This window comes from Psammomys obesus, unplaced genomic scaffold (genome assembly GCF_907164565.1).
Source record: "Psammomys obesus unplaced genomic scaffold, mPsaObe1.curated_primary_1811, whole genome shotgun sequence".
Taxonomy (NCBI): domain Eukaryota; kingdom Metazoa; phylum Chordata; class Mammalia; order Rodentia; family Muridae; genus Psammomys; species Psammomys obesus.
In genome coordinates this window covers 1,361,241-1,387,712 of record NW_026592636.1, presented here as the reverse complement: position 1 = coordinate 1,387,712, position 26,472 = coordinate 1,361,241, and the positions used below count along the sequence as shown (strand labels likewise).

Genomic DNA, 26,472 nt, shown 5'->3' with positions numbered 1-26,472 from the left:
CACAAGCCTTTCGTGAGGCTTTCATAAGGCAGCCAAGAAATCTATCCTGGACAAACCATTGAGGACTTGGCTCTGAGACAACCTCGCCCTTGATGCCCTATTTTAAACAGCGCTTTGCTGTGGCTCACAGAAGGGCGTGCTGCGTCAAAGTGTGAAGAAGGGTTGTGGGTGGGCATAGGGGCGGGGCTTCCAGGTAGGACACGCTCTGCGCAAGCGCGCTACTGGAGTTGGTGCCAAAGAAGGGTTAAAACGACAGGGGGAGGGCTATGGCCGGCAAAAGGGCGGGGCCTTTAGGAAGGCCGCTCTGCGCAGGCGCAAGCCAGGTAGTCTGGCTGGAAGCTGCTGTAGGATCTCTTTTTAAACAGCGTCCCAGCAACCAAGATGGGCCGGAAGGTGACCGTGGCCACCTGTGCGCTCAACCAGTGGGCCCTGGACTTTGAGGGCAATTTCCAGAGGATTTTAAAGAGTGAGTCTGGGGGTGGCGGGAGGCAGAAGTCGGAAGTCCACAATGATTAGGGTATGGCAGTCAAGACACAGTGCACACCTCTTTGCCCAGGAAAGACTCAGCGCTGGGCGTGGTATAAAAGAGTAGTGGCCCTGGCGAGCTTTCACGGGGACTTCACCAGTTTGGGGAACACGTGGAGTAGCAAGGCAGGAGTGGAGATAGGCGTGCCCTGCCAGCTGGGTAGACACTGCCCTCAGCCATCTTCTAGGATCTGGTGGATTGCTAAGGTCCCCTGGGTCAGAGCTGCCCATCCTTGGAGCTGTTTCAGTGAGGTCAGGGTCCCTGAGGACATTCCTGGTAGATGGGTTTATGAACTCAGGAGTCAAGTAAAGGATGAACCCTCAGCTCAGAGAAGAGTGTTGCCATTGAGTATCCCTGTTACTGGTCACATTCATGTCAGCTCACCGTTGACCTCAAACTCGAACTGGGGCTGCTCTGAGCAAAGCTGAGTTGCAGATTCCCCACCTCAGGTTGTCTGTGCTGAGCTGCCTCTTCAAGACGGCGAAACAGGAGCAAGATGTAGCAGTTCAGCTTTTAACAACAACGAAACCCCCAAATTTATTATTCCTGATTGCGTGTACGCACATGCCGCGGTGTGCACGTAGAGGTCAGAGGTCAACTTGCAGGAGTCAGTGTCTCCTTCCATCATGTGGGTCTAAGTTAGCAGTTCTCAAACTGTAAGTCACAACCCCTATGGTGGGAGGGGGAGGGTGTCAAACTGGTCAAACAACTCGTTCACAAGGGTCATATATCAGATGTTCTGCATATGAGGTACTCACATTATGATTTATTAATTACAGCTACAAAGTAGTAATGAAAATAATTTTATGGTTGGGGGGGTATCACCACATCATGAGGAACTGGATTGAAGGGTCGAAGCATTAGGAAGGTTGAGAACCGCTGGTCCAAGTAAACTCAGATGGTCAGGCTTAGCAGCAGTGACTTTACCTCCTGAGACATCTGGCCAGCCCAGGCGTTTTCGTCTCTTAAAAAAGTATCTATTAACCAGCTTTTGTTGTCAGAGTATATGTCTTTGGGGTGAAGATGGGCTGCCTTGACTGCATGTTGGTGGCAGCTCTCAAGCTGGTGTGGATGCTGGGTGCTGGTACTTATGGTTAGAAACCCTCACATCCTGTCTACAGCTTCTTCTAATAGCCTGCCTTGGTGCCTGCTTAATGATTACTTATCAGGGCCTGACTTAGCCCTCCCCAGTGCTAAGGTCACCCTGTGCTCCCTGTTTCTGATTTCCTGCAAGTGTATACAGGTGTGTATAGGTGCCCACTGTCCTCTGCTGTTAACAGAACGGGCTGCAGTAGCCTGGGAGCGTCACAGAGCCTGGCTTTGGCTGTATGTACTGCAGCGGCCTGCTTTTCCTGCCTTTGAATGTGACCTAGCTGCTGAATTCTTTCTCCCTCTCTCTCTCCATGTAGGTATTCAAATTGCCAAAGACAAAGGTGCAAGATACAGGCTTGGACCAGAACTAGAAATATGGTATGGCTAAGCACACCAGCACCCCAACCCTGGGAGGGCAGATAGTAGTATCAAAAGACAGGAAGAAATGGGACAGTACTGAGAGCAGAAGAAATGCAAACCATTTAGGACATCAGCAACTTAAGAGTGGGCCTGGGTCAGGGCAGATGGGAGAGACTAGATAACTCCAGGCTTCCTGGTGGCTAAATAGGGGAGTGAGGTTGAATTCAAAGCAAGGCTGCCCCACCTTCCCTGATGGCTGTGGTTTCAATGTTCTCCAACATTCTGCTGAAACCTGGTCCCAGGGTGATGGTACTGAGAGGCAGGGCTTGGGAGAGGGGATTAAATCATCATGAGTAGCATCTTATATAAAGGCACCAGGAAGCCTGTTTGTCTCTCCAACATGAGGCCACCTACAAGTTACCTTCTTTGCAACTAATCTAAGCCAGAATGTCGAGGAGCAATGAAGGGACCATATTTGAAGCAGGGAGCAGCCTGTAGCAGACATTTATTCTACAGATGCTTTGATTTTTGCAGCTCCAGCCTCAGAGCTGTGTGCAGTGGGCGCCTGTGGCATTTAACATGGCAGGTCTGTACTGAGACACCTCCTGAGGCTTTCATTTTCTTTTTTTAATTAAAAAGAATTTAGATGTATTTATTTTATGTGTATGGGTGTTTTGCTTACACATCTCTCTGTGAAGCACCTTCCTGACTGGTGCCCGCAGAGGCCAAAAGAACATGTTGGGCCCCCTGAAACTGGTATTATGGATGGCTGTGAGCCATCATGTGGGTGCTGGAATTGAACCCAGGTTCTTTGCAAGAACAAGTGAGCTATCTCTCCAATCTCTTAAAAATTTTTTATTGCAGTTATTTTGTATACATGTGCTATGTGTTTGTGTGTGTGTGTTTGTGTGTAGGTTTGAGGGATCAAATCTGGGCCATCATCAGTCTTGGTAGCAAGTTCTTTGACCCCACTGAGCCATCTTACTAATCCTGTGTTTTTATTTTCCTGTTTGGCCAAAAAGAGGTTTTATTCCATCATCTCAGCATCTTTCAATGGTCTCTCCCTGGTGCCCATTTTGTGACAATAGAGAAACCGATGACTTGGTATCCTCTGCTCTCTTATTGGGCCACCACCTTGTGTGTCTTACAAGGGGTAGGTCCTCTCTGGTCTGGAGGTAACTACCAGCTGTCAGCTATGCTCTGCTATTTCCTGTCTATCTTTGAGGCTCCTGGCTGTGGGTTCCAGAATGTTCTCTCCTCTTTGTTCCCCTCCCTACCGTGCTCTAATGTAACAGTTTTCAACCTGTAGGTCACAAGCCCTTTGGGGTTGTGTATCAGGTGTTTACATTAAATTCATAATGGTAGCAAAATTGCAGTTATGAAGTAGCAATGAAATAATTTTTTGATTGTGGGTCACCACAACATGAGGAACTGTGTTAAAGGGTCACAGCATTAGCAAGGTTGAGAACCATAGAGTGAATGTCTGGACATAAGGGAAGCGGGATTGTACTTCTGCACTTTTCTGTTAGTCCCAAGGCACCTTCTACTTTATCTTCCTGGATTTACCTGCTTCCCTCGTCTAAGTCTCTCCATAGAATCCTGACTCCAACAAAGGCTCCGTGTCCCATGCCGTCTAAGACTGTCTGTGCCCCTCATTGGATTTGTTCTTAGTAACTTCCTCAACTCGGTGACTTTGGAAAGCCTGGCACCTAACCCAACCTGTCATGAGAGCCCTGGGCCCCTCCTCGCCCCTCACTGGCCTACTTCCTCTCTCTTTAGTGGCTATGGCTGTTGGGATCATTATCATGAATCAGACACTCTCCTGCATTCGCTGCAAGTTCTGGCTGCCCTTCTGGACTCTCCGATCACTCAGGACATCATCTGTGACGTGGGGATGTAAGTGCCACCATGAGGGTATGGAAGGGGAAGCCCAAAGAAAAGGCAAGTTCCAGGGTGTCCTGCAGCCAGTGCTCCCTTCATTTGGGGCTGTGGCTCCTCATGAGCCCCCAAAGCCCTTAGGTTAATGTGCCTTCTGTTCAGCCCTTTGGCCACTTATCCTCGCCAAGGCAACAGCTCTTGGAAGCAGTTTTTAGTTCTTCCAGGAGTGTCTGGGCGCCCGTGAGCACACTCTACACAAATGCAAGCTGTATGTGCATCCTGCCACCTAGTTTTCCTCATGGTGAGTGTGGGCAGCTGCTCCTGGGGACATGGAAGCCATGGAGCCTCATGTGGCATGGGTTCCTCAAGTATGGCGCCACCCAGCACACGAGCTCACCTGTCACTTCAGCTGCAGGGATCTGACACCTCTTCCCTCATGTACTCGTATGTGCGGATACACATGCACAAGCGTGTTACATGCGCCTGTGCACACAGACTCATGCATGCAGATGTGTACAAACACGTACATGTTCGCATATATATGTGCACATGCTTGCATGCACGCATGAGCATACACACAGCAAAGGCTGGTCTGGAGAGGACGTAAGGTGGAGCTGATAACGTAAGGAGGACTTGTGATGTCCGTGGTCCGCGCGTGCATGCCTGGGTGTGCGCCTGTATACACACAGCTGACTCTGGAGTCAGTGCCCCCTCCCTGCTTGCCGGGCTCTTGTGACAGGGCAGACACGCGCCCTCCCTCCTCTCTGCAGGCCTGTAATGCACCGGAACGTTCGCTACAACTGCAGAGTCATCTTCCTCCACCGGTAGGTGAGGTAGGAGGAGGGCAGCTGGCGTGCCTGTGCCTGGCACTTGTGGGGGTGTCCCTTCCTGAGCCCAGCACGCTGGCTCAGCAGTCCCTGTGAATCTCCTCCTCTGGGCTTCAGCCGCCTTCATGCAGGCTAGAGGAGGAGACCCAAGGTTGGGATTGTTGGTTGTTTTGTTTTGTTTTGTTTTTTATCCTTGACACCTGGACAGTAGACAAGGTGAGGGGAGTGTCCTTCACACACATACACACAAAACCCACCCCCAACACACCAGCCTCCAGTAAAGGAGGTTGTTGGGTGGATGGAGCCTTGGATTCCTTTTTTTTTTTCTTTTCTTTTTCTTTTCTTTTTCCCCAAACAGAAAGCATAAGCCTGGGGGAGGGGGGAGACAAACAAACAAACAGGTATTCTCAGGGTGCTGGTCTTGAACCAGCTCAGTGGCCTTACCTTATCCGATGGGACAAGTTTTGTGGCTGATTCCTGCTTGTCTCAGGAGTTTGGTGTGAGCAGTCCTTTACCTGCTGTAGGAAGATCCTGCTCATCAGACCCAAGATGGCCTTGGCCAACGAAGGCAACTACCGGGAACTGCGCTGGTTCACCCCCTGGTCCAGGAGCCGGTGAGTGACAGGTGGCTCAGCTGCACCGTGGTCCCAGACACACACGTGTTCGCTGCATGTCCTCAGTACATGCTGCCTTAGCCACGGAACGCTGAGAGCAGTGGGGAGGGTGGAAGGACTTCCTGCCATTCAGACATGGCTGATTTCCTGCTGCCAGTTCAAATCTGAGCCAGTAGACACCACAAGACCTAAGCCACCAGTCAGTGGTCACTGGTCACTCTTAAGTGGAGGGACACAGTGTCTCAATTGTCCTTGAAAGCAAGGACTCGCAGCATGGTCCATTTGACCTTTGGGAACAGGTGATTCTGGTTTGGGGTGGGGGCTGGCCTGTGGAGTATGTGCTGGTTAGAGGCACCCCAACCGAAATGACCCCTACGCCAGGCAGGCATGGTTGTGTACATCCTTCATCCTGGCACTTGGAGGTGAAGGCTAAAGCATCAAAGTCACCCTTGGCAACTTAGTGAGCTCCAGGTCAGCCTGGGGATCATGAGATCCTGTCACAGAGCAAAAAAACCAATTAATCCAGACTTTACTAAATGTTTCCTAGGGCCAAATGCCCCCAGCCGGGAAGCCCGGCTCTGTGTTTTAGGTTACTGTAATAGTGTTCTATTGCTGTGAAGAGACACCATGACCGTGGTAACTCATTTAAAAGAAAGCATTTAATTGGGGCTTGGTTACAGTTTCGGAAGGTTAGTCCAGTCTCATCATGGCTGGGAGCATGCTGGCACACAGGCAGATGTGATGCTGGAGAAGTAGCTGAGAGTTCTACATCCGGATCCACAGGCAGCAGGAAAAGAGAGACCCTGGGCCTGGCTTGGGCTTTTGTAATCTCAAAGTCCATCCCCAGTGACACACTTCCTGCAACCAGGCCTCGACTCCTAATCCTTTCAAATAGTGCCACGCCCTAGCATTCAACTATATGAACATATGGGAGTCATTCTTACTCAAACCCCACAGTTAGCCCCTTTTGTAATTGCCTTTTGCCCTTATAAACAGGGTCTTTAGTGTTGCACTTTAAATGGTTGGCAGTTGACAGAGGAAAACGGGTTGGGTTCCGAGAGCTGCTCTGTATTTGACGGCCTTGTGAATTCTGATGCTGTCTCGTAGTTGAGTTGACTTTTTTCGCCTTTCCATCGAGTAGAACTTTTATATAATGTGCTCCTCATGACCTCTTTCTGTTTTCACATTTTTCAGCCCAACATCACTGTCTCTGGCCAGCATTTCTGTAACATTCCAGGTTATTCCTAGAACAGAAGGCTCATATTTCTGCCATCCTCCCAACTAACCAGAAATCTCTTTGAGTTTCCTCACTTGGCATCAGACTTACATCTCACCATCCTTTATCTTTACTGTGAATTTTTAAAAATATGTTTTATTTGTATTCATGTGTGTCTGTGTTTGTGTCTGTGTGGGAGTATGTGTACATAAGTGTAGTGCCTACAGAGGCCAGAAGAGGGCTATCGATCCTCTGGAGCTAGAGTTACAGCCAGTTGTGAACTGCCATTCACAACTGCTAGGATGGAAATCAGGTCTTGACTGCTGAGCCATCTCTCCAGCCCTGCCTTTTTCAAACGGAGAGTGAATGTTGATGAGGGAGGAGAGGCCTTGTCCACTCAGCTCCTCAACTTCTGGCATTTTGCTGAAGTAAAAGACCTACTGGCAGTGTGCCCCCAAGCCACGAATTCCAAGAAAGCAAACAGAAAAGTCTGCTGCACTCAGCGTCTAAGCAGTGCGCTTGGAGTGGCTTGTTGGAAGTCAGAGGTTTTACCTTTTTATTTTCCGTGTTTTTGTAATTGAGTCCGCTGGAGTAGATCTTTGAGACTCTGTAGATGGAGGCTGTTCGTGGCAAACACTCTGCCTGTCAACAGCTGTGGCCTGTGACTCTATGGTCTTATTGGTAATGTAGGCGTGGTCATGTCTGGGAGTGAACGTCAAAGGGCTTTTCCAGGCTGGGCATCCCACCCTATTTTCCTTAGCATGGTGACCTGATTCCAGTCCCTCCTCCCCGAAGTTTCTGAGAAAATCCTGAGAGGCAGAGACACTCAGTATGCATGAGTACTGCAGTGTCTGTCCTAGGCCTCTGAGGACAAACAGTCTCAGGAGCATGGCATGGTTACACTGAGGGCCTGCGCCTGCGCTGTGCTTCCTGCTTCCCAGGATCTCATCTCAGCTTTGATTCTCTCCTTCCAGGCAAACTGAGGACTATGTCCTCCCTCGGATGCTACAGGACCTGACAAAGCAGGTACATCCTTCCCGGGACTTCCTGCCAGTGCAGGCTAAGGGCGGGACACAGGAGGAGCACCTGGGTGGAGTCAGAGCATAGCTGCAGAAGTGGAAAGGACAGAGGGGAACTTCCGTGGTGAGTGCAGGAAGGCTGATTGCTGCAAGCCAGGCTGCCAGAGTCAGCCCTGAGCAGGGGGCAGACTCTGATTCAGGGACAGTTCTGGGAAACCACAGACAACTGGCTGGTGGTGGGCACATCTCTGAGCTTTGTCCCTCTTGTCACACTGTGGACTTAGGTCCTAGCTGTTCTTTTAGCCTTGGTGAATGGTGACATTGTGGCAGAAGATGGAGGGGAGGAAAGGGCCTTTTGCAGCCTTACTAAAGCTGTATGGCTTGTAGTCACGACTGTGGAAATGGGAAAGCCTGGGGTCATCAGAATTAGCTTATGCTGGGGCTGAGCACACCCAAGGTGAGGAGGGCCGTAGTGAGAGCCTGGAACAGTGTGGTAGCTTTCAGGAAGTAGGAGGCCAGGGTGTAGCTTGGTAGGCAGCCCTGAGATCTAAAGTGGTCTTTTCTCTCCACTGCAGACAACTGTGCCATTTGGAGATGCGGTTCTAGCCACCGAAGACACCTGCATTGGGAGTGAGGTCTGTGAGGAGCTCTGGACACCACGCAGGTCAGCCGGCTCCCTGTGCCATCCATTCCCCATCCTGGACTAACCAGTGGGAGGACGCAGGCTTTGCAGCCTCCTGAGGTCATGTCCTTAACTATGGAGGTCCCCCCAGATAGATAGCTGAGGGGCCAGAGGGGCCCAGAAGTCACTCCACCTGACTCTCTCCACAGCCCCCACGTTGACATGGGCCTGGATGGTGTAGAGATCATCACCAATGCCTCGGGCAGCCACCATGTGCTACGCAAAGCCCACACCAGGGTGGACCTGGTGACCATGGCCACCTCCAAGGTGGGCATTGGGTAGGGTGGCTAGAGCAGGGTCACAAGTTAGGGGCTTGTGACCCCCATCAGGGGAACCCCCAGGAGAAGTGGCACTTGGGGCAGGGTTCTGCCACTTCTGGTGTATACTTAGGGCTGTGGTTTCAGGCTGTATTCCATTGCCATGCTGGTCCCTCCCAGGCTCCTCTTCTCATATCACCTGGTCCTAACTGCCATTGTTCAAAGCAGACTCTGTTGACACTGCTGGGACAGGGAACCAGGATGTGCTCCTGTCTGTGGTTGTCATAGAGACACATACCAACTTGTATGTACCTGCCACTGACCTTTCACACAGTAGAGCCCTGTTTTTGGTCCTTGGTTTAGAGAGACATTCCCGAGGTTGAAAATGGTAAGTGGGAGGTGGGAGATACCATCCAGCCCTCACAGAAATCACCAAGGTCACCAGTGCTTCTAGTGGCCCCAGAGCTCAATGCCCCATCTTACTGCTCTAGCTGCAGTGGTCCTGTCAGATAGGGTCAGCAGGGCTACACTGAGGGCTGAGGGAAAGTAAAAGTGACTATTCTATGGGATGTCCGACTCTTGGTGTCATATGACACTATTCTTGGGAAGACCCAACACAGGTCTGCTTACCCCAGATTAGGAAACCAACAGTATACCAAAGTAATAATCCCACCAAATTCAACGTGGTAAACCAATGAAGTTATTGGAATTACCCAGCAATATAAGTGAGGTAGTTACAGATAGGAACAAGGATGAATCAAAGGCGCCTGCATCACCAAAGTCCATCAACAGCTCATACAAGCTGGAATGCTGTAGCTCTTTTCACAACTTGCAGGCAGTTTGACAGGTCAGAAAATCTCTTCAGAGAGCTTGGCTGGTCTGGAAAGCCTTTTAGCCATCCTTATGGTTATGTGACTTTGGAGAGAGGCCTTGTGCATTTGGTGAGTTTCAGGAACTTTCTGAGACTTGTAAATTGTTGACTTCCTGATGCTTCAACATGGAGGAAATTGTAGCACAACATTTGGCAAGCCCACATGAGTTTGAGCTATGGGGCTTTGTGACCCCACCTGTACCTACCATCTCTGTCAGAGTCTGGATGCCAATGGCAGCTTAGGACCGGGTGGAGAATGGCGGTCTGGTGCATCTAGGTGTCCTGTACAACTGCTGCTGGCAAGCACAGGTTATACCCAGCACTGGCAGCCCTACATTCACCACTGTTTCTTCTAGAATGGTGGCATCTACTTGCTAGCCAACCAGAAGGGCTGTGACGGTGACCGTCTCTACTATGATGGCTGTGCCATGATTGCCATGAATGGGAGCATCTTCGCCCAGGGCACTCAGTTCTCATTGGATGATGTGGTAATGAGCTAAGCATGGGGATGGGGTGCGGCCTTCATACTACCAGTCCACTGTCCCATCTGTGTATCTCCCTCTCCCCTGGCTGTGAGGAAGGATCCCCTAAGGGCATGTTTTGGCTAAGCACAGAGCAGAGAAAAATGTCCATGCTGGACATAGGCTAGGGAGGAGTTCCCCAGGCCGTGGTGAGCACGTTGTTGCAGATACCATAGTGTCTGGGACACAGGGTCATCTGGCTCCATGCAAGGGTCTTGTTTGACTCCTTCTGGAGGCTAGGAGCATGAAGCCCCAGTCAGGGATTAACTGACACTAGGCCTGGTCCTGTCATACGAAATAGTGACCATCAAGCTTAACTAGGGATATTATTCTCAAGGGCATCTAGCCTGTCCAAACCTTTCTGTTTCCCCACAGTCTGGACCCCACATATTAAAGGGAGGCCTTAGCCCTGCATTAGTAACTTTTCTATAATTAGTGATATATCACACCTTAACCAATGTGACAAATTACCTGACAGAAGTTCTTTAGGGTGCAAAGGTTTATTTTGGCTCATGGTTTGAGGGAGCACAGTCCATCATGGTGGGAAGGCATGGTGGCAGGATCCTGAGAGAGCCAGTCACATTGTAGCTACAGTCAGGAAGCAGAGACAGATGAACGCTGGTGCTCAGCTCACTTTCTCCTTTTTATTCAGTCTGGAACCCCAGTGCATGGGCTGGCGCCGCCCACGTTCAGGCGCAGGCAAGAGACAGGCAGAGGGCAACCCTGCACAGACCCCACTGATTCACCTCGGGGGACCACACAGTCCTCAGAGGGGCTGGTGAGCTGCATGCTCAATGCCTGGAAGATGTGGATGTGGACTTCCATGTTACTCCCCCACGCTGTACACCCCTTCCATTTTCCTCTGTGTTGGCTTCATTTTCTGGTGATAGAATGGCTGCAGTGGCTCCAGCCATCCCATTTATAAGTGGTTATGTTCAGAGTCGAAGAAGGAGCCATTGCTCCCTGTCTGTCTTTTAAGTAAACAGAACTTTTCCTGAAACACCCCCTTCCCCTGGTTACTGTCAGAGTTGTGTTTCCTGCTGTAACTGGTGGGTTGCTGGGAAATGTTTAAATGTAGTCGGGAGACTGGTGTTAACCAGTTGGGTGCAGCTGGAGAGATGATTCAGGTCACAGCATCAGTGTCAGGCAGCTCACAACCACCTGTAACTCTAGCACCAGGAGTCTAATGCCCTCTGCTGGCCTCTACAGGAACTGCGTTCACATGCACATACACACAGTCACACACACATACTCATAATTAAAAATAAAATACTTCTTTTTAAAGAGGAGAGAGTTCAAGGAGGGCAGTGATGCTGTTTACCCTGCTGGGTGCCCAGCCTCTGCTGTGAAAGGTTTGACCCCTTCACATGGGACAGCAATCCTGTCCTTTCCCTCTTCCTCACCCAAGAGGTCCTCACTGCCACCCTAGACCTGGAGGATGTCCGGAGCTACAGGGCAGAGATCTCATCTCGGAACCTGGAGGTAAGTGCCCTGGGAGATGCCAGCCTGAGAGCTCAGCCAAGCCTTTCGGGTGGCCCAGTGTGCTGCCGGCTTGGCCAAGGCTGTGGGGCCAGTGTGTGGAACCATGCAGAGACACAGATCACCTTGTTTCTGTGCCCTGATCTCTAGCCACTACTACTCTGCTTTCTGCCTATAGGGGTGGGAACATTTTCAGAGATGGTGTCGCACCTTGTGTGCTACTATGCCTGGCTCCTCTTGCTAAATATAGCAACCTTGGGGTTCTGCCATGTGGAAGCATAATGGAGCTTTGCTCTTTTTCAGGGCACAGTAGTACTCCACTCAGGGGCTATACCGCTGGGTACTCACCCATTCCTCCAGGTTGTTGAGTAAGCATGGGTTCCTTTTTCCTGGGTGTGTCTGTCCAGGAATAAGTCCCTTGACTCCTATGTAGCCCTCATGTTCAGGCTACTGACGAGCTATCAGACTGCTGTCCTGAGTAGCTGTTCCCCCTCCCACAGTTGGGGGGGGGGGATCCTATGACTTCTCTGTCCTTGCAAGCCCTTGTCAGCACTGTCAACTTTGATCAGTCCATTCTGCTTCCCCGTGAGCTTGTCTGTATCTCTGATGGCTGCTGGAGTCCTGCTCCTCACCCATAAAGGCTCCAAACTGCAGCTGTCACTGTGTGCTGATGTCTCCCCCAACAGGCAAGCAAGGTGAGCCCATACCCCCGGGTGACAGTGGACTTTGCCCTCTCGATCAGTGAAGACTTGTTGGAGCCAGTGTCAGAGCCTGTGGAGTGGACATACCACAGGCCTGAGGAGGAGATAAGGTGGGTGCCCCCTGGGCCTGGATCCTGTTGCTGCGTAGACACCATCGTCTCAGTGGTTGCCAAGGTCTGCCAGATGTGAGGAATCTGCCTAGGTTGGCCACTGTGCTTCATTGGAGCTAAAGATATAATGGCTGCTGCATAGTTAGTTCTAGGACAGCCAGAGCTACATAGTGAGGCCTGTCTCCAAAAAAAGAAAAAAGAAAAAAAAAAAAAAGAAAACCAAACAAATGAACAAAAAAACCCGCCATGGCTGATAATGTCCGGCTGCCTTGGTTCTTCTCAAGGTGGTCTCCCTGTACTGTGACCTTAAGCTCCGAGGCCCTGCTCCAGACCTCAGTGTCCCCATTTTATCTGTGCTACCTCTGGGGTTTTCCCCCAGACTTGTTTCAGAACTGAAATGCCCAGATTGACATGAAGTGCTTAGCAGATGGGCCAAGAAGAGCCCAGGCCTGGGGATGTGTCTCTGTACTGCCTTCTGGGGGTCCCCATGCAGGGCCACTGCGCAGGCGCAGTGAGCCAGTCTTACAGCTGCAGACTCAACACTGTCATCCCCTGCAGCCTCGGACCTGCCTGCTGGCTCTGGGACTTCCTCCGACGGAGCAAACAGGTAGGCTGTTTTGTCCCTGCCCCTTCCTGAGTGCTCTCCTGGCTGTTGTGCAGGTCTAGGGTGGGTTAATGATGTTTTTCTTTGGGGGAGGATATCTGAACTGGCCAGAGACCAGATGGGGGAAGGCTTCTTTGAAGCTGGTGGTCTGTGGAGCTGTTGAGAACTGGAGGAACTCCCACATCTCCCGGTGTGGGCTTATCATAGGGCTGGAAAGGCAACCCGGGACCCAGAACAGCATCTCCTGACCTCTAGGAGACCTCTGTCATGCCCATGGCTCATTTGTCCACTCCAGCGATGGCTCTTGAGCCCAGCATTCCTGTAGGGCTCTGGGACTCACAGCACTGAGGTAGGCTGAGGATTGAGTGGGGCACAGCCTGTCTGCAGTTCGTTTCACACAGTGCTTGGTTGGTCCCTTCCAGGCCGGGTTTTTCCTGCCCCTGAGTGGCGGTGTAGACAGTGCAGCCAGCGCCTGCATTGTCTACTCCATGTGCTGCCTGATCTGCGAGGCTGTGAAAAGCGGAAGTAGGTGGCATGATGTCCATTCATCTGAGGAGGGTGACAGGTGGGGAACCAGTCAGGGAACAGAGAACAAACCCAGGTCATGGGCACCGTGGGTGAGGGAGGCTTTGTTGCTGGGTACAGATGGCATCGGTCCAATTCAAGTCCCAGAACCCAGGCCAGTAACAGCCATTCCTGAGCAGTTAGCAGATGTGACCTTGTCTGTCTACCACTGTCTGTCAGCCGTCGGGAGGACACAGGCTTTGGGGTCTGGCAATTTCTTATTCCTAGGTCAATTTCTTATTCCTCCATGGGTGCAGTGGCCCTGAGAACAGCTTAAGCAGCTCAGGGGCAGAAGGTTAGCCCAGCACAGAGCACAGGTTAGCCTAGAGCACAGCACTGAGCTCGCACAGCTAGCCCTGTGTGCACAGGATCCAGTGTGCAGACACCTGGGAGAAGGACTTGCTGGTTTTTCTAGGAATGTGGGCAATGGACCAGGCTAGATTTGTGTCCTCTAGGGTCATCAGTCGGAGCTAGATGCAAGCAAACTTGGGAGGCGGACTGTGGGAACTTAACTGCAGACTAGGGCGTAGTTAGGTGGGCCGTCAGGATGGACTGGGTCTAATGTGTGGGAGGATCAGACCAGGGCTACATGGCACCTATGTGGGCCCCGGGGAGATGAACAGATGCTGGCACTTGAAAGATGTGGTCTGGCTACATGGGCCCTTGGGAGGGAGGCCAGGATTTTTGCAGACAGTGGTTCCCATCCTGCCGTGGTGGCCCCAGATCAGCAAGTGCTGGCAGACGTCCAAAACCTGGTACAGCAATTCAACTACACCCCGAGGGAACCCCGGGAGCTCTGCGGACGCCTGCTCACCACTTGTTACATGGCCAGCGAGAACTCCTCCCAGGAGACCCACAGCAGGGCCACAGAACTGGCTCAGTTGATTGGAAGGTAGGACCCCACCCTGTACTGAGCGCAGGCCAACACCATGGCAGAGGTCAGAGGTCACATATTCTATCAGCAGCATACCTGGTCCAGCGGTTTTTGGACATAGCCTGCAGGCTGTGAGAGGAGGACCAAGGAGACCTTTCCAAGAGGCGCGACTCTGCCTCGTCCAGAATGTTCTTTTATTCTGACTCTTTGGAAAAACAAGAAACTGCCTGTCACATTGCCTACCCACCAGCAGTTCTGTTCCTGGGCTTATGCCCAAAGGAGTCCAAACAGTTACCTGTCCAGGATACCCCTGGTTGTCAGCTTTGTCACAGTAGTGAGAGGAGGAAATGACCCAAACGTCCATTAGCTGATGAATGGCTAAACAAAATGTCACATGCCCACACTGTGGAGTGTTAGAGTGCCTTTACAGTATAAGTGACCCTTGGAACTGTCATGCTTTTGACACCAGGTGTCAAAGGCCATGACATGCACAACCCCATTTCTGTAAGTTGCCCAGACTGGCCTATCCATGGTGGATTTATTAGTCCAGACAGTGTCAGTTGTCAGACTGGCAGTTGTCAGGCTGGGGTACATGGGAGTGGGGAATGACAGATACTGGGCAGGATTTCTTTCTAGGTTGGTATGTTCTGTGTTGAGAAAGGAAGAAAAGAAAGAAAGAAAGAGAGAGAGAGAGAGAAAGAAAGAAAGAAAGAAAGAAAGAAAGAAAGAAAGAAAGAAAGAGAAAGAAAGGAAGAATATGGAGAATAATAGAGAAAAAATTCCTCGGGACAGAAGCTATCGAGGCAGGCCCACACCCCCAGCACCACATCCATGGCTTAGAATGGAGTTGCTGGAATCAGGGAAGCCTGAGAATCTGGCTCCACTAGTCTAGTGTCAATTATGATGACATCACTTATGACAGAGACGCTCCCAGAACTCCTGGCCAACACAGTCAGCTTCCATCAGCTGCAGCATTTATTCCTTTGACCTTATTCTCCACTGAATACCTACCCATCTATCCATCTGTTGGACGGGGTCATCCCGGCTCCTCCTCTCATCCAGTCAGACTGCTGCTTGCTGGCTTTGAGCCCTCAGGAGCACACCTGCTAGTGAGAGATGTGGAAATAAGCCGGCAAAGAGCACACTGGCTCTCAGGTTTGCTGTGGCGGTGTGTATGTGTGGTGCCCAGACAGGAGCTAAGAACAGACTCCTGCTGCCCAGAGCTATGGCACTGCAAAGCCAGCAGACAACACTTTCAGGGACAGCAGCAAGGTGGAGGTGCCAGGTCAGGTGGGTAGGGTGCACAGGGCATCTCTGCCTGGCATGATAGGTGATGGCTTTGGCCTCGAAGATCAGGGCAAGCTACCTGCTGCAAAAGCCTGGCTCAGCTGTCCTGGCAAATTTCTGTCTCCACTGCAGACTGTTTCTAAGCTGCCAGGTGACCCTCTGGAGGTCATCCAGCTACAGACGGGTGCCGGAAGGCAGGAGCACAGGCACCCTGTGATGGAGGCAGGTCTGTCCTGCATCTGCCTCAACCTAAGCCAGCCCAGAGGCAGTCTTGACACTCCATGTGAGCCCCACTAGGGCTGGGATAGACATGGCTGCTGCCTCTAGACTTTTCTGGCATTGTCATATCCAGCAGTGGCCTGGGGAGCAGAGGCCCTGTGCCCCCCATCTGTCCTATGCCCCAGGGCTGTCGGCAGCTGTGATATTCACCTGTCACCTCTGGCACACAGATGGACCCTACAGCGCCCAGCAACTGTGTCCTTGGGCAAGGAGGATGTGGTTGACCTTGGGGTTGCTCCACACTTGGGCAAGCCTTTTGGGATGGGGCCACTCTGTTCCTTGGGGTGTAGTGTGAAGTGCATTAAAAACAGGTAGCTCTTCTCTACCCAGCCTCCTCCACTGGGTCCTCCACCCACCTTCCCTGAACCCACGCTGGCCTTTAGTCTAAGGGTCTCAATGTCTCCCAGATCCCCTGTTGGAGCCACTTCAGTCTGGAGGGCTCCGTCTCAAGGAGAACTGGTTTCCTCCCCCCCCCCCTCATTTTAAGGACATTCTTTAAAGTCCCCACAGTGAATAGCACATTACCTTTCAAACGGAGAAGCACAACTTTATCTAGCGGACAGCAGGTTGCTGTACTGGGTCTCACATAGCATGGGAAGAGCGTCTTTACTTTGAATTAAAAAAAAAATCGAAATAAATAGCTCTGTTGGTAAAGTGTTTGTTGTGTTAGGCTAGGGACCTGAATACAAACCCCAGGGCCCCGTGTAAAAGCCGGGTGTGGTGCTGCATGCTTGCAATCCCAGTGCTGAGGAGATGGAGACAGGTGGATCCTGGGAGCTTGCTGGCCAACCAGCCTAGCTTAATCAGCAACCAGGCCTAGTGAGAGAGACTCTGTCTCAAAAATTGTGAGTGGCTCCTGGGGGCCAACAATCCAAGGTGTGCCTCTGGCCTCCATGTACACGTGTGTGTGCCCACACTCACATCCATATGGGCATCTACACACACACACACACACACACACGGGAGGGGCTTTCTGAGAGTGTCTGTCAGAAAACCACATGATTGGAATGTTTTTCACATCATATGTTTGTTTCCATCTGGCTGGAGGGAGTATTGGTGGCTTACTTTCCTGGTGTTTTTGATGAGGTTTGAATGTTCTTTATATTTTTATTTTATGCGTCTGTGCACCCTGCGCATGCAGTACCTATAGAGACCATAAGAGGATGCGATATCCCCTGGAACAGATGGCTGTGAGCCACCTTGTGCCTCTTGGGAACTGAACCCAGGTCCTCTGGAAGAGCAGCCAGTACTCACAACTGCTGAGCCACCTCTCCAGGCCCAGGGCTTGAATGCCTCAAGAACAACAATGAAGATAGGTTTTTTTATTTTTATTTTTTAAAAAACCATCATAAAATGTACAAAATAATGTGCGTGTTGGAAGTCTTGCTCTCTCGTTTCTCGAACTGTAGGTGAATCTGGCTGCAGGAACAGCTTGACTGATCACAACCTTGCAGGAGCCCAGAAATGGGCATGGGATCTGAGTAGGAGCCAGGGGGCACTCTGATGGCACTGTGAAGGCCCTCAGGGGAGGGGGGCACCTGAGAGGCAGAAGTGGCCAGGAGGCAACAACTTGGGGTGACCCTGGGGACGGGACAGACTGGTTCTGTTTAATGATGAAACAGCACCACCTCGTGGCCTCCGTGAATAACACCAGGCTAGAGCATTGGGGAGACGCCTAGTGTAGTCACCTGGATCATAAGGTTTTGTGGGGAATGTTGGGGTGAGGGAGGGAGAAAGAATGGTTTATATAAGACCCTTTAGTGAATGCATCCAAAATAAGGTCCCGGTGCCCCCAAGAGCAGAGAATGCTTCCCAGGAGGTTCCAGTCACATGGCCCATTAATGACAGGAGAAAGCGAAGTTTCTGTTGCCTGGCCCACTGGGGGGAGGGGAGGCAGGGCTGAGGGTCTGTTTTCTTGGGTTGGATGCTCTAGAGACAAAGGGATGTAGGCCACATGCCTTCACTGTAACTCTAGTGTCCTCCTTCATGCACCTGCTCTTCTGTCTATCCCTGTCCTTCTTGCTATGTCCTATGCATGTTCAACATGCAGTCTGGAGCCTTTCCCTTCTCCCCTGCTTGTGAGAGGGAGCCTTGAAATCCTCAGGACCAGAGGTGGGCCACAGCAAGGGTTTGAGCGTGACTGGGGATTCCTTGGCAACTAGGAGGGCAGGGGAGGTGGGCACAGGATGGCCACTCTCTACACTTGGCTCATGGGCAGAGATAGAGCCCCAAGACTTGACTGGGGCTCTTCCCCCAGAGCCCTGTTTAAGACTACCCGCGGAGGCTCTCTTTTCCCGAGCTGCCTGCCCTTCATGTAGTACAAGAGGGGCTTTGCGCTGCTGTCAATGCAAGCCAGGAGAGTGGCCAACGGCAAGAAGAAGGGGAGCAGGAATTTTATGACCGGCCGCAGGCTCCAGTATACAATCATGGGCACGCGACAGAAGAACAGCAGGATGCCGGAGCACTGGGCCAGTTTGCAGAACTTGGGGGGCGGCTGCAAAGAGCAGCAGTTCCCACAGATTAGGATAACCATGGCTGCCCCACAGGCCATGCTCACTAGCACCCCTAGCCAGACAATACTGATCCAGTGGTACTTGAAGCAGCCCAGCAGGCTCATCCCATTGTACAGCAGGCCACAGGCGTTGGCCGGCAGCAGCACGGCTGGCATGGTCAGTGCCCAGATCAGGAGGCAGAGCACAAATGAGGTGTACCTAGGGCGGCAGTTGGGGCTGCAAAACGAGGGGAGCATGTAGGTGAGGCAGCAGTCCACAGTGAAGGCAGCCAGCAGCCAGAGCCCCACGGCAAACCACAGGAAGACGATGGGGAAGCGCAGCGTGGTCGCATGGCCCAGCACCATCTCGGCGATAGAGAAGCCAACCTGGCAGGAGAGGAAGAGGAAATCGGCGGCTGCTAGGTGCAGCAGGTAGATGTTGAAGGGGCCCTTCTTGATGTGCAGACCGAGGTGCCAGAGCAGCAGGGCGTTGCCCCCCAGCCCTGCCAGACTGACAACGAGGCTGAGGTAGAAGAGCACGTTGCTGAACGTGCCCCAGATGTTGAAAATGGAGAGCATCCTGGCTGGCTTCCGTGGGTGTTCCGGGAGGCTTCTGTTCACTAACCAGCTCCTGTGTGTGGAAGGCAAGAGTTCATGAGCCTCCAGCTTCGAGACTCAGAGCTGTCTTAGTCCCCTTCCTAGCTGTGTGTGATCCTAGCCAGGGCCCCCATCCCCTAACAGCTGCCAGGCTTTGAGAAAGCATTCTCTGCTTTCATATTGGTTAGGCACCCCTATTTGAGTGAGGCACCCCCTTATAGAGGCCCACCACATTCAAACAAAGGGGCCACAGGTGTAGGGACCCCCCTTTCTTTTCCATTGTGGTACTGGTGTGAGGGCTTTTCCTCGAAGGCTGTGATCACCTAAGAGGCTCTGGTACCCAAGAGGCTCTGATGGTGCCTGGTGACTCCAGCACAATCTATTTCGTGCTGGGTGAGGCTTCAGAGGACTTCCCCACACTCTCTATCTGGAGCGTTTTCACTCTGTCTTTATCTCTGCCTCTGTTCTCTATTTCTCTGTGTGTGTGTGTCCTCTTTTCTTGTCTGTCTGTCTGTGTCTGTCTCTGTCTCTCTGCCTTTCTGCCTCTCCTTTCCTATTGATGTTCCTCTTCAGCAGCCCCTGTCTCTAGAGCCTGGGTCCTTATACCTGGCCCATCCCGGGACCTTGGTCCTCCTGAAGGGTCCTCAGGGTCCTCCTGAAGGACTGTGGCTAATTCTGAAGCTTTGTATCAGAGTCTGGGACCTTGATGATGGGTCCTGAGATTTCTTGGGGAGCTATTAGCAGCAGGAGAATTCTCGGTGCTCAGATGTAGTGGGATCTCAGAGCAGTAACCCTCTTTCCACAGAGCCCACGGTGGACCTTGTCCAAGGTCTGGGGGTGTGCTAGGTATGAGGGCCCAGGGTCTGGGGACAGGGGCTGCTAGAGAAGAACAGCAGTAGCCAAGGGTAGGCAGAGAGACAGACAGACACAGAGAGAGAGAGAGAGAGAGAGAGAGAGAGAGAGAGAGAAAGAGAAAGGAGAAAAGAGGACACACAGAGAGAATTAGAGACAGAGATAAAGAGATAGGGACAGAGATGGGGAGACAAAGTCAGAGATGGAGAGAGAGTGACAGAGAACATCGTGTGTACTCCATGTTTTACCCTCATCCCTAGCCTGGGCTGTGTCCCCTGCCCGGGAGACCACCCTAAGCTGTCTCTGCACTCACCAAGGCCCACCCTCCATCACACCCCGCTTCTTCTCATGGATCCAAAACTTCTGCAGTGTGCTGAGAAGTACCACCTCCTGTCCCCAGTCATCCTCCCTGGTACCTCCAGGGGATGGTGGCTCAACCTGTCATGGTCAGAGTGCAGGTCCTCAGGACCTTGAAATTAAGGACATTTGACTGGACTGCCACACATCATAGTGGTGAAAGAGACAAGACCCTTCCCCTCTGCCGCCCCCCCCCAAGGGTGTTAATCCAGACTTCTGTGTGGATTCTGGCTGGTGGAGGCAAGGCTAGATCTGAAAGGGGATGTGGTAGGTGGATTGGAGCATCTTTCTCATCCTTGTTCTCTGATGAACCCAGAGCTGTGAATCCCAAACCTCAGCCTCCAAAGCTCCCTTATTTACCTTCCCCATAAGATCCCTTCTGGAGGACACCAGAACCCCCCCCCCAACCCTGAGAACCAGGCAGGGAGCAGGGTGATGGAGAGGGTGATGGAGAGGGTAAGAGAAGGGATGCTCCTTGCTTGGGGGAGCAGGTAGAGAGGAGCAGACTAACCTTCTCACCTGCCGACCGACCGCCTGCTGACAGTGGCTGTCCCCAGCTGGCTCAGCCCACACTTATCTTGAGCTTCTCCTGGCCCCTAAATCCCCATCCTGTCCTCTGGGGCTGGCTCTGGCCAGTTCCCTAGAAGTGGGAGGGCGTGTCACCTTTTCACAGGAATCAAAGGAATGAGCTCAAACAGAGCTGTCAGTGTGGGTGGCTCCTCCTCCTCTTCATCTGGGAGAGGAAACCAGAGAGCCTTGCACACCACCCATTCTGGAACACTCAATCCCTGGCCCTAGGTGCTCAGGACCAAAGAACGTTATTCTGGCTCAGTCAGTAAAGTGCTTGCTATGCAAAGCACAAGAACTGGAGTTCGGATCCCAAGAACCTGTGATAAAAGCTGGGCTTGATGGTGCACACTTGTGACCTCAGTACTGTGAGATGGAGACCCGAGGACTCCTGGGACTTGCTTTCCAGCTGGCTGTGTCAGTCAGTATGTTTCTTTAAAGATCTTGTCTCGAAAAAGTAAGGTATTGGGCCCATGAGAGGGCTCAGGGGATAAAGGTGCGTGCCACCAAGCCTGAAAACCTAAATTCAATCCCAGAGATACAAAAGGAGAAAAGTGATTCCTGAAAGTTTCCCTCTGATCTGCACACATGTGTTGGCACATTGTGTGCACACACAAATAAACTTAAAATGTATATAAACCAGGTGTGGTAGCCCACGCCTTTAATCCTAGCACTGGGGAGGCAGAGGCAGACAGATCTCTTCAAGTCTACACAGGAAGTGCTGGGCTAGCCAGGACAGTATAGTGAGATGTTCGAAGACACCCAATGTTGACTCCTAAACTCCACACACACCTTCACAAATGTATACACACACACACACACAGAGAGAGAGAGAGAGAGAGAGAGAAACGGAGGAGAGGGGAAGAGGAGGAGAGGTGGAAGACAGACAGAGCTAGGACCACACAGTGAGGTATAGTGAAGAACTTACGGACAGAGGAAGGTCCAGAGGGGTTGGGCAGCCAAGCATTGAGTGGATTAGGACAAAAGCATGCTCTCAGGCCAGAATGTCTCTGGCTTATCTTCATATTCCATCAAGAGCCAGGCACATCCTCCAAGTCATCCAGTGCACATGTGCTTTCATAGCTCTGTGTTATGGTTTGCTAAGAAAATAAGCAGGAAAACCCAACTGTGGTGACACAGACAGTCATGGCAGCTGTGGCTCAAGATGGCTGCCATCATGTCAAGCCATATCCATACTCTGTCCTCTGTGGGACGGGCCCTTACAATACACAATAGCACTGTGTAGACCCAAATATCTACAACCTTTTGTTGTACTGGTGGGTTAATCCTTGAGGATTAACATAATTCACAGTGTGCTGGTGCTGTGAGGTGATCTGCCCGGAGTTTTAGAGGAGTCCATAGCAGCAGGAGAGCCTGTGTGTGAAGGAAGCAGAGAGCAAGGAGATGGACTGAGGACTTGCCACCTGTGAGAGTGTAGGATTGTGAATAGGTGTTGGTCTGGGTTTTCACACGTGGCGCAGGATGATGTCTAGATGTGGAGCTGACATTCTGTTTTGATGAGGTATGGCCTGTGGGCTGTCACTAACAGCTGCTGTGTGAATGTGACCAAAAGTGTAATGTGTGATTTAACACCTCAAGCCCTGGGCTAGACTGATGGCTCAGGAGGTGAAGATAGTCTCATCGCTCTTCTGGAAGACTTGAGTCTAGTTCCTAGAACCAAGGTTGGGTGTTTGTACCAACTAAAGAGAGAACAGATGTATCCTGGGTGGTAGATGGGGACGGTCTTCTCTTATACCCATGTAAACCACAGTGTGTCCTATTCTGTGTGTTCTGAGGTCACCAGGCTACCTATTTATTCTGAGACCATTAGAACCTGTTTGGCATGAGTGGCAAATTGCCAAGACTCTGAGACCACGAAGGAGGTCCCTGAGAACCTATAGGTCCAGAGAAGCTAAGGTCAGTGTCCTTGTGTGAATAAGTCGATGCCCCAGCCCTGCCACAGCACTGCCTGCTGACCAGGATACCCATACCTGGAGCCATCCAAGAGAAGTCTATTCTAAACCTCTCTGTCCCCTACACCCATCATTTTAAATTACACTTATTTACTTATCTTCTAAGTGTTTTTAATGAGGTCAGGAGACAACTTGTGGGAATCAGTTCTCTCCTTCCACCATATGGGTTCTGGGGATTGAATTCAGGTTTTCAGGCTTGGTGGCAATGCCCACTGAATCATATTACCAACTCCTGTTGATCAGCGCTATCCCCGCATCCTGTAAGCCAGACTGCGGCTATTCATGAGCTCAGCTGTATTTGCTTGACAAAATGATCCCAGATAGACTTATTGATTTAGAGGTGACCTCATAGAAGGAAGGATGGGAACCTTATCTGAGTATCCAGCCACCCCTCACCCACCACAGCCATTTGTATGCGCTTCTGCCCAAACTGCATGTCTTCAGGGTCCAGAGTAGAGCAGACAATCAAAGAAGGCTTGGGGGAGGGTTTCCATCTGCACAGCCGTCAGCCATTCTGGGTATGACTGCCTTAGAGTGGCCTATGTTCTGCACACACGCCAAATAAACTCGTTGATTCCCCATTGACCTTGGTTGTCATTGGGACATTGGGAGGACAGGGGTGGGTCCTTCTTGGTTCCCATCCACAAGCAGAAAATTCTTGAGACTGCCCCCAAACCTTTTCAACTTTTCCATTGTCCCAATTGGTTAAGGCAGGGCTTTTGTTGTTATTGTTTGCTTATTTGTTTGGGCTCAACAGAATTCATGTGGCTTGTTCCACAGTGTCCTAGGTGAGTGGTGATCTGTGGCTGGCCTTGTCATCACCGTTGGGTAATACTGTGGGAAATGTAAACAAAACGTGCTGTGTTTTCCTATCTAAGGGGTTACACGAGACAACCTTTCCTCTAAAACTGTGCAAAGAAACCACATGGCAGAAATTCGGATTCTTAAAGCTTCAGCAGTTTTTGAACTCAAGCTTGCATTCTGCTCAAAGCTTCTTTCTTTCTGCTTCTCCACTCAGTTGCTCGAGTCAGTCAGTCAGTCATGTAAGGATGACAAGCTGAACGCTAAACACTGACAGTGAGGCCCAAGACCATTTATTAGGAGTAAAAACACAGTGGGAACCAACTGTGTGTGCTTGCCCCTTCAGCAGGAGGAAAAAGTTTTTGTCTTGCTGAAATGCTTTGGATCGTGTGGTCATTTCCTTGGGACCCCAGACGTATTTCTAACAATACTGATGTTAGATTTCTGAGGCAGCTTAAAGAGAGAAGAGGCAGGAAAAAGACCAGTTTAACCTCAGCAGACAGGAGTGTTTATTTCAAAGATGGGAGAGCAGATACAATGGGGTAGGGGTGTCCCCAAGGGGGAAGGGAGTACTTGGGGTTTATATAGGAAGTCTGGAGAATGCAGCTGCTGGGGCTACGTGCAAGCCTGCAGTTTCTCCCTTCTGGATTTGCTTGTCCAGACAAGGTTGTTTATCTTTGGAAACTGCCTTGTCCTGGCTATGAGGGTCAGAATGGGTGAATGAGCTTGGCCATGGCAGTGAAGGGGAAGGAGTTGAAGTTTCAACACAGGGCTTTAGTCAGGGTCTGGCAGAATTTGTTCAGTTTATTATAATGTATCCCTACTCTTAAGAGATAAGGAACGGGTCAGAGAGGATAGGGGCCCCAGGTATATGGCTGGAGTTTCTGGTGAAGCAGCTCCTTGATGCATATTAGCAGAGGTCTACGGGTGAGAGAGTTCTGTAGGTACAGTCTAGTCCAGAGTCTGTGAAAGAGGGGGTTAAAAAGGCAGGGTAAAAACACAAGTGTGGGGATCATAAGGACCAAAGAAATGATCAAAGGGGAGGAGCCAGAGTAGGAGGAAACCAAGAGCCCATACATAGTAGGCTTGTGGTTGAAATTTTTATCTGGTCCCTGTTGAGCAATAGCCTCAGATCATGAGGAATTGAGTCAGGCTGTACTGGGTAATACCTCCTAGCCATAAATAAGGGCTTAGCCCCAGCCTGACCATTCCACTCTACCTGCAGAAACAACCCACCCTGCTCCGAGCCAAACTACAAAAAAAATAGCTGTAACGTCCTGGTGGCTACGTGTGTGTGTGTGTGTGTGTCCTCCTGCCTTCTAAATGCATTCAACCCTCAACCGTTGGAAGGGATGGAGCCCCTCACTGTTCCAATAAAACAGCCTCAGCCCATTGAGCTCAAGGTTGTCTGCTTCTCTGCCTCAGTTTTCTAGTACCAAAACCCAGGACACACATAGGGTCCTCTGGGCAGAAAGTGTCCCCTCCTCCCTCCACAGGGTCATTCCTCTGGGAGCGTGGACACTGTTTAAGCTTACTATGCAGGCTAAACAGCCATCAGTCTGACCTGAGACCTCTAGTCTTTGTGGTCTCTGCCTCTGTGAAAAGCGCAAATCCACTGGACCGACCCTCAGCTCTTTGGACTTCATTGGTGCTCTGTGTAAAGCCAGCTTGAGCCCGGTCCTCTGCTCTCCCGAATCCTCCCCATCTATCTTCCTCCTAGACTCTCTGATCTCCGGGCTGAGAGGTCTTTCACTGTTTGAGAACTGCCACCCATGTACCCAAACTCTTCAGTCCGACCCAGAGGCGCTCTGCCCAGACCCCATGATCTCCAGGAGCTTCTCACTCCTTCTCCAGATCACAAAGGCTTGGTGGTTCTGAGAAACTCCCATGTTTAGCTTACTCTGTGACTCCCCTAAGTCTTATGCATGTGGGGAAGGCCCCTCCTAACTCTCAGGTTCCTTTTATACCTTTCCCTAAACTTGGGGGGACACCTTAGATAGCAAGATAGGATTCTCTGCCAGCCCTGCCTGTCTTTTCAAATTCAAACCAAAAATTTTAAAAGCCGCAAGGGGGGGGGGGGTTCTCAAAGCTATGTCTTAGCGAGCTCCAGACTGCCAAACTCATTCAATTCTCTGCTCAAATATGGCCATAGTACTCCCTTAATGATGGCTGCTACTGGCCCCACCCAAGTTTTTGGTTTTTTGATACAGGGTTTCCCTGTATAACTTTGGCTGTCCTGGACTCTCTTTGCAGTCCAGGCTGGCTTCAGACTCACAGAGATCTGCCTGCCTCTGCCTCCTCCGGTGTCGGGATGACAGGCACATGCCACCTTGCCCAGCTAGATCCAAGCTTATTTATCTCAAAGTTTCTTCAGTTTTGGGTCAGTCTGGCCCCTGACTCTGTGACAGGAAGAGAGAGAACAATAAGACAGCCCAGAAAAAAAAAATACATTATGTGCTTGAGAACAGCTGAGAGGTAAACTATTTCCAATAGAAGCTACATTGTTTATCTCAAGGTATAAAACCAGCTTTCAGGATGCTCATATGTGTATATGAAAAAATCTCACAATAATAACTTCAACATCATAATTTTAACAGGGCTTCCTCAGCTAAATTCTGTTAAAGGATGTAAACTTAAAATTAATGGTGATTATGATACACAAAAAAAAAAAAAAAAAAAGAGAACACTTCTCCATGCTATACAAACTTGAAAGTCTGTCTTGTGTTCTCTACAAGGCTTACTGGAAGATTACAAGGCCCAATGGCCTAATAATATGTTCACATATAGTATTAATTTATTGCGTTACTCTATGTGTATCATTTGCACTGAACCTCTTTGTTGTTGTTTTGTTTTTGTTTTTGCGACAGGGTTTCTCTGTGTAACCTTGGCTGTCCTGGACTCACTTTGTAGACCAGTCTGGCCTCGAACTCACAGAGGTCAGCCTGCCTCTGCCCTCCAGAGTGCTGGGAATACAGGTGTGCACCAGCCCACCTGGCTCCAACCTCCTTCTATTAAGGTGATGTGGCACAGATCTTCTAAGCTGAGCATTTGGCATCTCCAGAACCCCAACCGT

The 26,472-nt window shown here is 50.9% G+C and overlaps 2 protein-coding genes across 5 annotated transcripts; one reads left to right on the top strand and one right to left on the bottom strand.

Annotated features, from left to right (window-relative positions):
• Positions 1-313: 313 nt before the first annotated feature.
• Positions 314-17,115, top strand: Nadsyn1 (NAD synthetase 1). Of its 4 annotated transcripts, XM_055614709.1 has the most exons (15): positions 314-466; positions 1,936-1,996; positions 3,758-3,874; positions 4,627-4,680; positions 5,208-5,297; positions 7,488-7,539; positions 8,108-8,196; positions 8,364-8,481; positions 9,699-9,831; positions 11,272-11,345; positions 12,029-12,153; positions 12,712-12,760; positions 13,180-13,282; positions 14,045-14,213; positions 16,903-17,115. In XM_055614709.1, exons 1-15 carry the CDS (start codon positions 382-384, stop codon positions 16,979-16,981), a joined length of 1,398 nt encoding a protein of 465 aa, XP_055470684.1. In that variant the 5' UTR covers positions 314-381; the 3' UTR covers positions 16,982-17,115. The 4 variants fall into 4 exon arrangements, with proteins under 4 accessions (XP_055470684.1, XP_055470682.1, XP_055470683.1 ...); XM_055614707.1 differs by lacking the exon at positions 16,903-17,115 and having other exon boundaries at positions 13,180-14,122; XM_055614708.1 differs by lacking the exons at positions 4,627-4,680; positions 16,903-17,115 and having other exon boundaries at positions 13,180-14,122.
• Positions 17,116-17,958: 843 nt separating this feature from the next.
• Positions 17,959-18,831, bottom strand: Mrgprg (MAS related GPR family member G). The gene has a single exon (XM_055614537.1). The coding sequence runs from the start codon at positions 18,829-18,831 to the stop codon at positions 17,959-17,961; it is 873 nt and encodes a 290-aa protein (XP_055470512.1).
• Positions 18,832-26,472: the final 7,641 nt, after the last annotated feature.

What these genes read in the sequence shown, in the direction of transcription:
- Mrgprg (XM_055614537.1), bottom strand. Translation starts at nt 18,831, where the DNA reads ATGCTCTCCATTTTCAACATCTGGGGCACGTTCAGCAACGTGCTCTTC.
- Nadsyn1 (XM_055614707.1), top strand. Translation starts at nt 382, where the DNA reads ATGGGCCGGAAGGTGACCGTGGCCACCTGTGCGCTCAACCAGTGGGCC. An exon ending in TTTCCAGAGGATTTTAAAGA is followed by an intron (nt 467 to 1,935) that starts GTGAGTCTGGGG and finishes CTCTCCATGTAG; the next exon opens with GTATTCAAATTGCCAAAGAC. An exon ending in GAGCTCTGGACACCACGCAG is followed by an intron (nt 8,197 to 8,363) that starts GTCAGCCGGCTC and finishes CTCTCTCCACAG; the next exon opens with CCCCCACGTTGACATGGGCC.